Here is a 15,523-nt window from a genome sequence, read left to right as displayed (position 1 = left end):
GGGATCCCGCTTTTGGATGCTGATTGCTTCCCCAGCCACGGAGTCAAGGGTGGTCAGTGCATTATGGGTGGCGTCATCCAGTGGGACAATGGCTGTGTCCATATTTTTTAACTGAATGGTTTTGAATTTGAGGGAGGGGTGTGCAGCGGTTATGGCAGTGACAATGTCATACGTGCATGAAAAGTTTTCGTTTGGTGTGATGATGAAGGCAGGGTATTTGTGATGAGGTTGTGTGGTGGGGAGAGGGGGTTGCATTTGCTGGTGGTTGTGGGCATGGGGGATGAGGGGTGTGGCTGATGCAGTGTGAGCTTTTGCAGCAGAGGGGGAGGTGGCTGGTGGTCCCAGAGGGCAGGCGTTCTTGGTAGCCGGTCGTCGTTTTTTTTGAACAAGGGTGAAGCCTTCATTGTCGTCTTGCGGTGGGGAAGGCTCTTGGGCGGAGGTTTCGGGGTTTCCGTGAGGATGTGCGGAGCTCGTGGGGTCGGTGGCGTTGGCAGAGTCGTGGTCGGAGGTTCGAGGGGAGATGTCTGTGTCCATAACCGGGGTAGAGTCAAAGAAATCTTCAGGATCGTAGTCAGGTCCGGTCAGGCGTGGTTTTGCTGATGTCGGTGCGGGAGCTGTCTGTGTCTTGGCTGACGTGGGCTCCATGCTCGAGATTTTCAACACAGCGGAAAAAAAAAAAAAAAAAAAAATATATATATATATATATATATATATATATATATATATATATATATATATATATGTATCTAACCGATAGATATATATATATGTGGGAGGTATTTATTTACTCAGTCGTTCATTCATTAGTTCTAAGCGGCACACATACATATATACACCCTTACACACATGTATATTCAAATGAAATTAAATATACTTGAGTGTATGAATGTAAATCGGTATGTATGCTTAAGCAAGAACAACGAAGGAATCGATCAGGATAAATAAATTATCAGCTACAATCCGGCGGTTCCCTACAGTGCCGGGGGGCCTAACTCCCCGTCCTCTAGAGGACGTCGTGAGAGTACCCCGACACTGCCCCGTGAGGGACTTACCTAACCCTAGCCCTAACAGAATGCCTACCCTTGCCGCCTCCTATAACCAGGCCTCTAAGGCCCCCCTTCATGGAAATACCCTACGGTATCCCTTCAGGGTTCGGCGTCGTACTACGGCAGGGACTCTAAGTGGCAGCCGGAAAGCAGCTGATACAAAAAAAAAAAAAAAAAAAGAGAAAACACAAAGTTTCCTTAAGCTGTGACGTGAAAATCGATCTCTGAGCTGGAGGAGAGACAGCTGTGGAAGTCTTGGGTTACGCTATCCACGTTTCACTATGGAGCGAGGATGTTAACACATCAGGTGATGGCGCGGGAAAGCCGGATCGCGTGCCCTCCAATCCCGAAGGAGATCCGACGCCCTCCAATTAGAGCGCTGTATGCTTCTGGCTACAGGCTAGTGGAAGGTTGCAGGTCTCTGCAGAGAGATGTGCTCGGTGCGGCAGCTGGTGAGAGACTGATGGAGGAGCGGGGGCCGCGTTCGTTCGTTCGTTTAAAGTTTCCCTGCACATATAGTGCAGGCCGGGCCATACATTAGCCCGGTCAGTGGTGTATGGACTGATTAAAAAACAGTAAGTGGGGAGGACAGGACCTGGGGAATGCCCAGCACACACGTCCTGTCTCCTGACTGGCTTTGTGGTGTGTGTGGGGGGCCGCGTTCGTTCGTTCGTTCGTTTAAAGTTTCCCTGCACATATAGTGCAGGCCGGGCCATACATTAGCCCGGTCAGTGGTGTATGGACTGATTAAAAAACAGTAAGTGGGGAGGACAGGACCTGGGGAATGCCCAGCACACACGTCCTGTCTCCTGACGCGCTCGCTGAAATCCTTATATGTGATTGCTGCCCGATCGCAGCCCGGCTTCTGCCTCGTTCCCATTCGCGGGTGGGATGGGGTCGGATCGGGAAGACGGGTATTTAAGGGAAGGTCGCGCGGGCCGGGGACGCATTAGTCTTCTCCTGAAGGTCCTACTACTCCAGCAGCAGCAGCAGCATGTCCGGACGTGGCAAGGGAGGCAAGGTGAAGGGAAAGTCCAAGTCCCGATCTAGCAGGGCTGGGCTCCAGTTCCCCGTCGGCAGGATCCACCGTCTCCTTCGTAAAGGCAATTACGCCGAGCGTGTGGGTGCTGGTGCTCCCGTCTACTTGGCTGCAGTCATGGAGTACCTAGCAGCTGAAGTGCTTGAGCTGGCTGGCAACGCAGCCCGTGACAACAAGAAGACTCGTATCATTCCCCGTCACCTGCAGTTGGCTATCCGCAATGATGAGGAGCTCAACAAGCTCCTCTCTGGCGTCACCATCGCCCAGGGAGGTGTCCTGCCTAACATCCAGGCTGTGCTGCTCCCCAAGAAGACGGAGAAGAAGTAAACGCTTCCAAGAAATCCTTCTTCTTCTTCACCTCCATCGGCTCCTTTAGGAGCCACATTCGTTTCTTGAGAGAGAATAGACTTTGGCATTGCCCAACAGCATCATCATCATCTTTGGGTATGGATGAATGTGTTGGTATACTGTATGTTTGTGTATGTGCCTATAACGTGGTATGTGTTGAATGCTGGCATGTGTCTGTGGCTATATTTACGTTCGGTTGCATGTAAGAAGCTACTGACATCAGTGAAGGTGGAGTAATAATAATAATAATAATAATATTATTATTATTCCCACTACTACATAGAGTCTTGTCCCGTTCCCAACTGCACCTGCATAATACTGTCCTGTATAATTATGCCTCCTAACTGCCTGGCCGGGTGGATGAATGAAAACATAGGTGATGATGATGATGATGATGGCTATTCTCCCACCATCGAAGGAATGGACAAAGTCGTTCAGTGGCAGAGGATATGGTGATGTATACAACAGTATATATATATATATATATATATATATATATATATATATATATATATATATATATTAGTCGTGTGGTGACGACCATTGTGGATTTAACACCCCCAAATAAGAGCAATAATGAAGAAAATACTTATCATTCATTTCTCTCGTCATTATGAGTAGTATTGCAACAACTAGTTACTACACAATCAAAAACCACCACTACCACCACCATCTATTCATCCATCCATCCATTCATCATCATCATCATCATCATCATCATCATCATCAAAGATTAATAATAATAATCAGCAGCACCACCACCACCACCCATCGAACTGGGAGCTCCGGTGAACGCCTGATTAGTGAAACTGTTGGGAGGCGAGTGTCAGCCACCTTGTCAGCCACCTCTTCTATATAATGCACTAGCGGTCGTGCAAGTACCAATCGGATCCATTTAAATTTGATTTCAGGCCTCAGCGGTTGATGCAATGCTTGTACGATGGGTGATTGGTGGGTTTTGGTACTTAGAGAAAACGGCCGTGACAGCGACAAATTCAAGGGATAACTTGTTCATATGCAGACATTCTGTCTGTCTAACACTTAGGCATTCATATCATGCACCGTTTGTGGTGCCTCACCGACGTGACTGACTGTGTCTTCTTTACTCTAGGTGCATCCTTCAAGTGTGCTGCTGCTGCTCGTGCATATGAAGGCAGAAATACCTTGGATTAGTGGGATTTGCCTTCACGATTTACGGAGGCGACTCCCGGAGCACAGCAGAGGAGATGCTCTCGCAACAGGATGGAAATTGCCCTGATAGGTATGGAGAAAGCTTTCCTGAAATGGGGGTGGGGGGGGGAGTAGACCAGAGGAACAGAGAAAGCAATGGCCCAGCAAAATAAGTGATAATGTATATGTATGCAGACGTCCATTTAAATTAGAAGATGTAGTAGCCAAATTGACAGTTGCCTAATACCCCCACCTTTTTTTTTTTTTTTTTTTTTAACTGCCAGACAGAGAGAGAGAGAGAGAGAGAGAGAGAGAGGTTTGGTATGGTTCAGTTAGGTTATGGTTGGTTTGGTTTGGTTATGTTAGGTGTGGTAAGAGTTGGTCGGGTTGCATTACATGTTTTCATATCTGTTACATTAAAAGAAAGAGAGAGAGAGAGAGAGAGAGAGAAAATGGTGCTACCTAACCTGCTCAACGTCTGCATTTACTTATACTACTATGCCTTCATTCATTCTCTTTCACAGAAATTAGGTGTGGACCTCTAAAAGAGGTCCAGGGGTTGCTGTTTATTGTGTGCTTTGCCGTGGCCAGGTGGAATAGTGCCATGCAGTTATGCACGCAGCCTCTTAGCCGCCGAAGCCGTAAAGGGTGCGCCCTTGCCTCTTCAGGGCGTACACCACGTCCATCGCGGTCACGGTCTTACGCTTGGCGTGCTCAGTGTAGGTGACAGCATCGCGAATCACGTTCTCGAGGAACACCTTGAGAACACCGCGGGTCTCCTCGTAGATCAGGCCCGAGATACGCTTCACGCCGCCACGACGAGCCAGACGACGGATGGCAGGCTTGGTGATGCCCTGGATGTTGTCACGAAGCACCTTGCGGTGTCGCTTGGCGCCTCCCTTGCCCAGACCCTTGCCGCCTTTGCCTCGACCAGTCATAGTGTCTACAGCTGCTGCTACTGCTCCTCAGACCCAGTAGTAGTGAGTGTCCACTCCGCTCCCAGCACCAACAATGATGACGACCCCGCTCGCCGACCACCCTTATATAACGCAGTGTCGGTCGTGCAAGTACGAACCTTATCCACCTAACCTCGATTTCAGGCCCAGGCCCAACCCCAGCTCCCAGGAGGCCAATCCTAGAGAGGCGTCGTAGCCAGGTCACGCCACAGGGCATGCCAAATTTTGCAAGCAAACCAGGAATGGCATCGAGAAAGCATGAACAGTAAATCACCGCCATGTACATCACACCCCGACCACTCACACGCCGCCAGTCCGGAGGCAGGCCACATAAAAAGCGTATGCCAGGCGCGGCGCGCCAACACTCTCGCTCGTCTCACAGCTCCCTCCTCAGTCGCGCGCCATGGCTCGTACCAAGCAGACTGCACGTAAGTCCACTGGAGGCAAGGCCCCTCGCAAGCAGCTGGCCACCAAAGCCGCTCGCAAGTCCGCCCCTGCCACCGGCGGCGTCAAGAAACCCCACCGTTACAGGCCTGGCACTGTGGCCCTGCGTGAGATCCGTCGCTACCAGAAGAGCACTGAGCTGCTTATAAGGAAGCTGCCATTCCAGCGTCTTGTCCGTGAGATCGCCCAGGACTTCAAGACTGACCTGCGCTTCCAGTCCTCTGCCGTCATGGCTCTGCAGGAGGCGTCTGAGGCCTATTTGGTCGGTCTCTTTGAGGACACCAACCTGTGTGCCATCCACGCCAAGCGTGTAACAATCATGCCTAAGGACATCCAGCTGGCCCGCCGCATCCGTGGCGAGCGCGCCTAAGGCGAGAGGCCCCCCACCTCCATCGAAAGAAATCTCGGCCCTTTTCAGGGCCAAAACCCTTCTTCAAAGAGAGATGATGACAGACCCTCCCTCAGTTTAGGTTTGCATGTATCAGCTCTTGCTTTTCCGCAGCGAAGCATGCTCACACACGATTGAACTCCATTACTTACATACATGCATTCATTTTTTTTCTTTCTTTATTTTATTTATTTATTTATTTTTTTAAACATTTACACTTTCTTTTTTTTTTTGAGGGGGGGGAAAACTTGCCTGTTCGTTTATTTCTTTGATTGATCTGTTGTTCACGTCGCATTTTTTGTTGTCGTTATTTGCCAGTTTCGTTTACTTACTCAGCGACTCACTCACGCCCTCATAAAGGTACCCAGGTTTGCACAACGAGAAAGGCATTCCCGCTGCATATTAGCAGATGCTCTCTATCCGTCATGAACGCAAGATGAATCCTTCAGTTACTATGCTGGGGAAAAAAAAAAAAAAAAAAAAAAAAAAAAAAAAAAAGGGAACCTTAACCCATCGATTGTCACCGGCGGTTGTGCGTGTGTATGTATATTTATACTGTACCGTATGTATTTGTGTGTCTTTGTGAGCATCAGTATGTCTGTGTGTACGGGCGTGTAAGAGAGAGACACACACACACACACACACACACACACACACACACACACACACACACACTTACGGACGAATGAACTCCAATACTTATATACTTACATACATTCATTCATCATTTTTTCAATCATTCATTTACTTATTTTCTTTTGGGGGGAGGGGGTACTTGCCTATTCGTTTATTTCCTTGGTTGATCTGTTGTTCACGCGCATTTTTTGTTGTCGTTTTTTGCGTTTCTTTGACTTACTCAGCGATTCACTCACGCCCTCATAAAGGTACACAGGTTTGCACAACGAGAAAGGCATTCCCGCTGCATATTAGCAGATGCTCTCTATCCGTCATGAACGCAAGATGAATCCTTCAGTTACTATGCTGGGGGAAAAAAAAAAGAAAAAAAAAAAAGTGAACCTGAACCCATCGATTTTCACCTGCAGGTGTGCGTGTGTTTGTATATTTATACTGTTCGTTTGTTTTTGTGTGTCTTTGTGAGCTTGTTTGTCTGTGTGTTCGGGCGTTTGGGGACACACACACACACACACACACACACACACACACACACACACACACACACACTTACGGACGAATGAACTGTACTTATATACTTACATACATGCATTCATTCATTCATTCATCCTTTTTTCAATCATTCATTTACTTAGTTTCTTTTTTGGGGGGGGAGGGGAACTTGCCTATTCGTTTATTTCCTTGGTTGATTTGTTGTTCACGTCGAAGGTTTTATAGTCGTTTTTTGCCTGTTTCGATTTCTTCCTGTTTGATTGTCTCACGCCCTCATAAAGGTACACATGTTTGCACAAATAGAAAATAATTCCCACAGCATATTAGGAGATGCTCTCTACCCGTCATGAACGCACGGTGAATCCGTCAGTTACTATACTGAAAAAAAAAAAAAAATGAACCTGAACCCATCGATTTTCACCTGCAGTTGTGCGTGTGTATGTATATTTATACTGTACGTATGTGTATGTGTGTGTCTTTGTGAGCATGTATGTCTGTGTGTACGGATGTATGAGGGCTTGTGTGTACAGTATGTGAGCATGACTTAGTGCGTAGGTACATGTGTAGGTCACTGCGCACACAGTACAAATGTATTTGTGCACATGTGTTGTTGTATGTACAGTACCTACATATTATAGACTGACATGAATATGCATGATACAATGTCATGCATGTATTTACTGTACGCCTGTTGAGTGTGTGGGTTGGTACAGTCGGCCTAAGAAGTGCCGGCGGAGTATCCAGAAGTTTTCGGTCAGCGATAGTGTCCATACTCTTCCTTATATCTGTACGAGGTGAAACCTAATAGGTAAAATTGTTACAAAAAACAATAAATCCATGACCAGTTATCTGTATATTTCAAAATTATTGTAGGAAGCAGTTGGTTAGTTACGATAATAGGAATTCCTAAACGGAACAAACTGATATTTCACAACTGGCGCTCAGGAAGAGTCGGGAATAATTATTTTGTGGAGTTCAAATCTAGCATGGTAGCAGGTAGTGATTTTTGGGTTGCGTAAGACTGAACAAAAGCGAGCTTCAATAAACATTGGAAATGATTAATGATTATTTATAAAATAATAATTTCCGTTACAATACGAGGGAATAATTTCAAGTCATTTATTTCCGTTTCCAATGTCTCCATGGACGACGACAGAAAGCGGGAAGGAGGCGTAAGACAGTAAGCTATTATAAATGTTTCGATCAACACGCACGAAAGGAGATAACATTCACTCAAGGACATGCAGTTATTACACTGCCTTTAGCCAGTTTCCCATGAAAAAAATCTCAGGATTATTTCATATAAGACAGAGGGCTATCGGTAAAAAAAAAAAAAAAAAAAAAAAAAAAATCGAAATTTGCCTACATTAGAGTCGGAGCTCCTTGGAGAATGCTACCTACTGTCAGTGTCTGATATCCTCAGTGCATAATCGATTCGCAAGAGTAATAAAATGCAGAGGTTCATAAACCAAACATTGAGTTCAAAACTTCCAAATAAGCATTTTCTGTTCAGCAGGACATTAGAGTTTATAAAAAAAAAAAAAAAAAATGACTGGGAGTTATAGGCGTACTGGCCACCGCGCGCGAAATTAATACATTTCACATTCATTCAAATCGGGAAAGATAACTAAGTGTTACCATCTAATATATCACTGCCTCCTGTTATTCATTTTACATCATTATTTGCGCGATATAATATATACGTTATTTGGCATGACGTGATGAAGGCATTGAATGTTTACCTTATATTCACTGTTTTCATAGAACGTATGGCAGTGGAGAGTGACCGAAGCAATCTGACTCTGTGCCGTCACTTCTTGGGACGACGGTACGTTGTTGTTGGTTCTCCAGATGAATAAGAAGGCCCGCACGCCCATATTTACTCTTTTATTTTGTCGCTATTGTTTTAACCCCCAGCCCTAGTTCAAAACATTTCGATTGTGCCTACGTGCCCATCCCAAACCACCGTTGCCGAAAAGAAAGAAAAAGAAAGACATGAAGGAAAAAAAAAAAAAAAAGTCGACAAACCAGAGTTTCTGAGAGGCAAATTTGTAAGTCTGTCTTTCCCCTTTTTATCGAAAATCTTGTTTAGCTAGCTAACTGGCGGTTGGTTTCGTTGGTTTTTGAGGTAGGTGTTTTGTGGTTTGTGGGTGACTAGCAACCCAGTATTGCAGTCTCTTTGGAGATCACTTGTCAGTGTATGTTGTTAGATGCGGGTACTCTTTGAGTAACTTGTTGAAGTTGGTTTTTCCGCGTTTCCCGTAGAGTTTCATAGCGTTTAGTATATATAGGATGTGGGGTTCGGTTGATATGGCTCTTAGGCTACTTGGGAACCATCTGTGAAAATTAAGGTTGTTGTCTTTGGTGGTGTTCTTAAGCTCGTTGTAGATGTTATTACTGTGGATTTCTATTTTTCCCCAGATCTTTTTTGGCTTGACTGTGGAGTCTGATGTTCAAAGGTAGGGTTTTGGATTTGTTATGTGGATCTACTCAGTGTTGAGTGTGAGTAGGGATAATGTTGATCCGTCGCAAATCTAAGGGCCTTGTTTTGGATGACCTGTAGCTGTTTTGTGAATTGATTTTTTGCTTAGTGTGTGAGTTGATATGGGTGGGTATTCTAGGACTGGGAGGGACTAGTGCCTTGACAAGATAGAGCTTTGATTTTTATAGGGCTTATTTTTAAATCGGTACAGGCGGCTTAGGGCCCACGGCAGTGAACATGGTGAACAGACAAGGAAAAGTAAGCTGCTGAGAAATCCTTTTATGTGATTGCTGCCAGATCGCAGCCCGGCTTCTGCCTCCCTTCCCATTCGCGGGTGGGATGGGGCCGGACCGGGAAGACGGAGTATTTAAGGGAAGGGTCACGGGCGGGTGACGCATTGAGTCTTCTCCCCGGGAAGGTCCTGCTCCAGCGACGACGACAAAGGCGATACTACCATGTCCGGACGTGGCAAGGTGAAGGGAAAGTCCAAGTCCCCGATCTGGCAGGGCTGGAGCTCCAGTTCCCTCGTCGGCAGGATCCATCGTCTCCTTCTGTAAAGGCAATTACGCCGAGCGATGTGGGTGCAGACGCGCCCCGTCTACTTGGCTGCAGTCATGGAGTACCTTGCAGCTGAAGTGCTTGAGCTGTGCTCGTGCTAACTGCAGAGCCTAGCATGACAACAAGAAGACTCGTATCATTCCCCGTCACCTGCAGTTGGTTATCCGTTATGACGAGGAGCTTCAACAAGCTCCCTCTCTGGCGTCACCATCGCCCAGGGAGTGTCCTGCCTAACATCCAGGCTGTGCTGCTCCCCAAGAAGACGGAGAAGAAATAAAACGCTTCCCAGAAATTCTTACTTCTTCTTCACCTCCATCAGGCTCCTTTACAGGAGCCACATTTCGATTTCTTGAGAGAGAATAGACTTTGGCATTGCCCAACATCATCTTTGTGTATGGATGAATGTGTTGGTATACTGTATGTATGTGTCTGTCTGTTTCTATGTGGTATGAGTTGAATGCTGGCATATGTCTGTGGCTATTTTTATGTTCGGTTGGATGTAAGAAGCTTTTCACGCTGACATCAGTGAAAGTCGATTAATAATATTATTATTCCCCACTACTACATAGCGTCTTGTCCCGTTCCCAACTGCACCTACGCATAATACTGTACTGTATAATTATGCCTCCTACAATAAATGCCTGGCCGGGTGGATGAATGAAAACACAGGTGATGATGGCTATTTCTCCCACCCATCGAAGGAATGGACAAAAAGTCGTTCAGTGACAAGAGGATATGGTGATGTATACAACAGTATATATATATTATCCGTGTGGTGACGACCATGGTGGGTTAACACCCCGAAATAAGAGCAATAATGGTAATAATGAAGAAAATACCCCTATTCATTCATTTCTCTCGTTATTAGTAGTATTGCAACAACTAGTTTACTATAAAAATCAAAAAAACAATACCACCACCATCTATCTCTTCATCCATCCCAATCCATCCATCATCATCATCATCATAAAGATTAATAATAATATTAAAAATCATCATCATCCAGCTGCCTTGCAGCCATCCAACTGCAGCTCCGGTAGAGGCCTGCTTAGTGGAAACTGTTGGGAGGGCGAGTGTCAGCCACCTTTTCAACCACCTCTTCTATATAATGAACTAGCGGTCGTGGAAGTACCAACCGGATCCATTTAAATTTGATTTCAGGCCTCGGCGGTTGTATGGCGGTTGATGCAATGCTTGTACGATGGGTGATTGGTGGGTTTTGGCACTTAGAGAAAACGGCCGTGACAGCAACAAATTCAAGAGATAACTTGTTCATCTGCAGAGGCCCCTCACCTCGATCGAAAGAAATCTCGGCCCTTTTCAGGGCCAAAACCCTTCTTCAAAGAGAGATGATGACAGACCCTCACTTTAGGTTTCCATTTATCAGCTCTTGCTTTTCCGCAGCGAAGCATGCTCTCTCTCTCTCTCTCTCACACACACACACACACACACACACACACACACACACACACACACACACACACACACACACAGACGAATGAACTCCAATACTTACATACAGACATGCATTCATTCATCCTCTTTTTTTTTTTTTTTTTTTTTTAAATCATTTACTTTTTTTTTTTTTTTTTTTTGAAGGGGGGGAATATTTGCCTATTCGTTTATTTCTTTTCTTGATGTGTTGTTCACGTCGCAGTTTTTGTTTTCGTTATTTGCCTGTTTCTTTTACTTACTCATCGCTTCACTCACGCCCTCATAAAGGTACACAGGTTGGCACAACGAGAAAGGCATTCCCGCTGCATATTAGGAAATGCTCTCCATCCGGCATGAACGCACGGTGAATTCTTCAGTTACTATGCTGGAAAAAAAAAAAAAAAGTGAACCTGAACCCATCGATTTTCGCCTGCAGTTGTGCGCGTGTATGTATGTTTATACTGTACCTATGTATTTGTGTGTCTTTGTGAGCATGTATGTCTGTGTGTACGGACGTATGAGGACACACACACACACACACACACACACACACACACACACACACACACACACACTTACGGAGGAATGAACTGTACTTATATTCTTACATACATGCATTCATTCATTCATCCTTTTTTCAATCATTCATTTACTTTTTTTGGGGGGAGGGGGAACTTGCCTATTCGTTTATTTATTTTGTTGATCTGTTGTTCACGTCGCAGGTTTTGTAGTCGTTATTTGCCTGTTTCGTTTACTTCCTGATTGATTCACTCACGCCCTCATAAACGTACACAGGCTTGCACAAAGAGAAAGAAATTCCCGCTGCATATTAGGAGATGCTCTGTACCCGTCATGAAGGTTTGACAGTGACCACGAACCCACGGTAAATCCGTCAGTTACTATACTGAGAAAAAAAAAAAAAAATGAACCTGAACCCATCGATTTCTACCTGCAGTTGTGCGTGTGTATGTATGTATGTTGTATGTTTATACTGTACGTATGTGTATGTGTGTGTCTTTGTGAGCATGTATGTCTGTGTGTACGGATGTATGAGGGCTTGTGTGTACAGTATGTGAGCATGACTTAGTGCGTAGGTACATGTGTAGGTCACTGCGCACACAGTACAAATGTATTTGTGCACATGTGTTGTTGTATGTACAGTACCTACATATTATAGACTGACATGAATATGCATGATACAATGTCATGCATGTATTTACTGTACGCCTGTTGAGTGTGTGGGTTGGTACAGTCGGCCTAAGAAGTGCCGGCGGAGTATCCAGAAGTTTTCGGTCAGCGATAGTGTCCATACTCTTCCTTATATCTGTACGAGGTGAAACCTAATAGGTAAAATTGTTACAAAAAACAATAAATCCATGACCAGTTATCTGTATATTTCAAAATTATTGTAGGAAGCAGTTGGTTAGTTACGATAATAGGAATTCCTAAACGGAACAAACTGATATTTCACAACTGGCGCTCAGGAAGAGTCGGGAATAATTATTTTGTGGAGTTCAAATCTAGCATGGTAGCAGGTAGTGATTTTTGGGTTGCGTAAGACTGAACAAAAGCGAGCTTCAATAAACATTGGAAATGATTAATGATTATTTATAAAATAATAATTTCCGTTACAATACGAGGGAATAATTTCAAGTCATTTATTTCCGTTTCCAATGTCTCCATGGACGACGACAGAAAGCGGGAAGGAGGCGTAAGCCAGTAAGCTATTATAAATGTTTCGATCAACACGCACGAAAGGAGATAACATTCACTCAAGGACATGCAGTTATTACACTGCCTTTAGCCAGTTTCCCATGAAAAAAATCTCAGGATTATTTCATATAAGACAGAGGGCTATCGGTAAAAAAAAAAAAAGAAAAAAAAAAAAAATATATCGAAATTTGCCTACATTAGAGTCGGAGCTCCTTGGAGAATGCTACCTACTGTCAGTGTCTGATATCCTCAGTGCATAATCGATTCGCAAGAGTAATAAAATGCAGAGGTTCATAAATCAAACATTGAGTTCAAAACTTTCAAATAAGCATTTTCTGTTCAGCAGGACATTAGAGTTTATAAAAAAAAAAAAAAAAAAAAAATGACTGGGAGTTATAGGCGTACTGGCCACCGCGCGCGAAATTAATACATTTCACATTCATTCAAATCGGGAAAGATAACTAAGTGTTACCATCTAATATATCACTGCCTCCTGTTATTCATTTTACATCATTATTTGCGCGATATAATATATACGTTATTTGGCATGACGTGATGAAGGCATTGAATGTTTACCTTATATTCACTGTTTTCATAGAACGTATGGCAGTGGAGAGTGACCGAAGCAATCTGACTCTGTGCCGTCACTTCTTGGGACGACGGTACGTTGTTGTTGGTTCTCCAGATGAATAAGAAGGCCCGCACGCCCATATTTACTCTTTTATTTTGTCGCTATTGTTTTAACCCCCAGCCCTAGTTCAAAACATTTCGATTGTGCCTACGTGCCCATCCCAAACCACCGTTGCCGAAAAGAAAGAAAAAGAAAGACATGAAGGAAAAAAAAAAAAAAGTCGACAAACCAGAGTTTCTGAGAGGCAAATTTGTAAGTCTGTCTTTCCCCTTTTTATCGAAAATCTTGTTTAGCTAGCTAACTGGCGGTTGGTTTCGTTGGTTTTTGAGGTAGGTGTTTTGTGGTTTGTGGGTGACTAGCAGCAGTATTGCAGTCTCTTGAGATCACTTGTCAGTGTATGTTGTTAGATGCGGGTACTCTTTGAGTAACTTGTTGAAGTTGGTTTTCCGTTCCCGTAGAGTTTCATAGCGTTTAGTATATAGGATGTGGGTCGGTTGATATGGCTCTTAGGCTACTTGGGAACCATCTGTGAAAATTAAGGTTGTTGTCTTTGGTGGTGTTCTTAAGCTCGTTGTAGATGTTATTACTGTGGATTTCTATTTTTCCCCAGATCTTTTTTGGCTTGACTGTGGAGTCTGATGTTCAAAGGTAGGGTTTTGGTTGTTAAGTGGATCTACTCAGTGTTGAGTGTATAGGGATAATGTTGATCCGTCGCAAATCTAAGGGCCTTGTTTTGGATGACCTGTAGCTGTTTTAACTGATTTTTGCTTAGTGTGTGAGTTGATATGGGTGGGTATTCTAGGACTGGGAGGACTAGTGCCTTGACAAGATGAGCTTTGATTTTTATAGGCTTATTTTTAAATCGGTACAGGCGGCTTAGGGCCCACGCGGTGAACATGGTGAACAGACAAGGAAAGTAAGCTGCTGAAATCCTTTTATGTGATTGCTGCCAGATCGCAGCCCGGCTTCTGCCTCCTTCCCATTCGCGGGTGGGATGGGGCCGGACCGGGAAGACGGGTATTTAAGGGAAGGTCACGGGCGGGTGACGCATTAGTCTTCTCCTGAAGGTCCTGCTCCAGCGACGACGACAAAGGCGATACTACCATGTCCGGACGTGGCAAGGTGAAGGGAAAGTCCAAGTCCCGATCTGGCAGGGCTGGGCTCCAGTTCCCCGTCGGCAGGATCCATCGTCTCCTTCGTAAAGGCAATTACGCCGAGCGTGTGGGTGCAGACGCCCCCGTCTACTTGGCTGCAGTCATGGAGTACCTAGCAGCTGAAGTGCTTGAGCTGGCTGGCAACGCAGCCCATGACAACAAGAAGACTCGTATCATTCCCCGTCACCTGCAGTTGGTTATCCGTTATGACGAGGAGCTCAACAAGCTCCTCTCTGGCGTCACCATCGCCCAGGGAGGTGTCCTGCCTAACATCCAGGCTGTGCTGCTCCCCAAGAAGACGGAGAAGAAATAAACGCTTCCCAGAAATTCTTCTTCTTCTTCACCTCCATCGGCTCCTTTAGGAGCCACATTCGTTTCTTGAGAGAGAATAGACTTTGGCATTGCCCAACATCATCTTTGTGTATGGATGAATGTGTTGGTATACTGTATGTATGTGTCTGTCTGTTTCTATGTGGTATGAGTTGAATGCTGGCATATGTCTGTGGCTATTTTTATGTTCGGTTGGATGTAAGAAGCTACTGACATCAGTGAAGGTCGATTAATAATATTATTATTCCCACTACTACATAGCGTCTTGTCCCGTTCCCAACTGCACCTACATAATACTGTACTGTATAATTATGCCTCCTAAATAAATGCCTGGCCGGGTGGATGAATGAAAACACAGGTGATGATGGCTATTCTCCCACCATCGAAGGAATGGACAAAGTCGTTCAGTGACAGAGGATATGGTGATGTATACAACAGTATATATATATTATCCGTGTGGTGACGACCATGGTGGGTTAACACCCCGAAATAAGAGCAATAATGGTAATAATGAAGAAAATACTATTCATTCATTTCTCTCGTTATTAGTAGTATTGCAACAACTAGTTACTATAAAATCAAAAAACAATACCACCACCATCTATCTCTTCATCCATCCATCCATCCATCATCATCATCATCATCAAGATTAATAATAATATTAAAAATCATCATCATCAGCTGCAGCAGCCATCCAACTGCGAG

The 15,523-nt window shown here is 44.7% G+C and overlaps 4 protein-coding genes across 4 annotated transcripts; 3 read left to right on the top strand and 1 right to left on the bottom strand.

Annotated features, from left to right (window-relative positions):
• The first annotated feature begins 2,040 nt into the window (after positions 1-2,040).
• Positions 2,041-2,412, top strand: LOC145419154 (histone H2A). The gene has a single exon (XM_080287394.1). It carries the CDS (start codon positions 2,041-2,043, stop codon positions 2,410-2,412), a length of 372 nt encoding a protein of 123 aa, XP_080143520.1.
• Positions 2,413-4,229: 1,817 nt separating this feature from the next.
• Positions 4,230-4,541, bottom strand: LOC145418979 (histone H4). The gene has a single exon (XM_080287229.1). It carries the CDS (start codon positions 4,539-4,541, stop codon positions 4,230-4,232), a length of 312 nt encoding a protein of 103 aa, XP_080143355.1.
• A 421-nt stretch (positions 4,542-4,962) lies between these two features.
• Positions 4,963-5,373, top strand: LOC145419081 (histone H3). The gene has a single exon (XM_080287323.1). The coding sequence runs from the start codon at positions 4,963-4,965 to the stop codon at positions 5,371-5,373; it is 411 nt and encodes a 136-aa protein (XP_080143449.1).
• A 9,065-nt stretch (positions 5,374-14,438) lies between these two features.
• Positions 14,439-14,801, top strand: LOC145418927 (histone H2A-like). The gene has a single exon (XM_080287184.1). It carries the CDS (start codon positions 14,439-14,441, stop codon positions 14,799-14,801), a length of 363 nt encoding a protein of 120 aa, XP_080143310.1.
• Positions 14,802-15,523: the final 722 nt, after the last annotated feature.

The sequence above is a fragment of the Coenobita brevimanus genome, chromosome 117, assembly GCF_032717465.1.
Source record: "Coenobita brevimanus isolate Jiangsu-jjx chromosome 117, ASM3271746v2, whole genome shotgun sequence".
NCBI lineage: Eukaryota > Metazoa > Arthropoda > Malacostraca > Decapoda > Coenobitidae > Coenobita > Coenobita brevimanus.
The sequence above is the reverse complement of the archived record's forward strand: the minus strand, read 5'-3'. Positions and strand labels throughout refer to the sequence as shown.

What these genes read in the sequence shown, in the direction of transcription:
- LOC145419154 (XM_080287394.1), top strand. Translation starts at nt 2,041, where the DNA reads ATGTCCGGACGTGGCAAGGGAGGCAAGGTGAAGGGAAAGTCCAAGTCC.
- LOC145418927 (XM_080287184.1), top strand. Translation starts at nt 14,439, where the DNA reads ATGTCCGGACGTGGCAAGGTGAAGGGAAAGTCCAAGTCCCGATCTGGC.
- LOC145419081 (XM_080287323.1), top strand. Translation starts at nt 4,963, where the DNA reads ATGGCTCGTACCAAGCAGACTGCACGTAAGTCCACTGGAGGCAAGGCC.
- LOC145418979 (XM_080287229.1), bottom strand. Translation starts at nt 4,541, where the DNA reads ATGACTGGTCGAGGCAAAGGCGGCAAGGGTCTGGGCAAGGGAGGCGCC.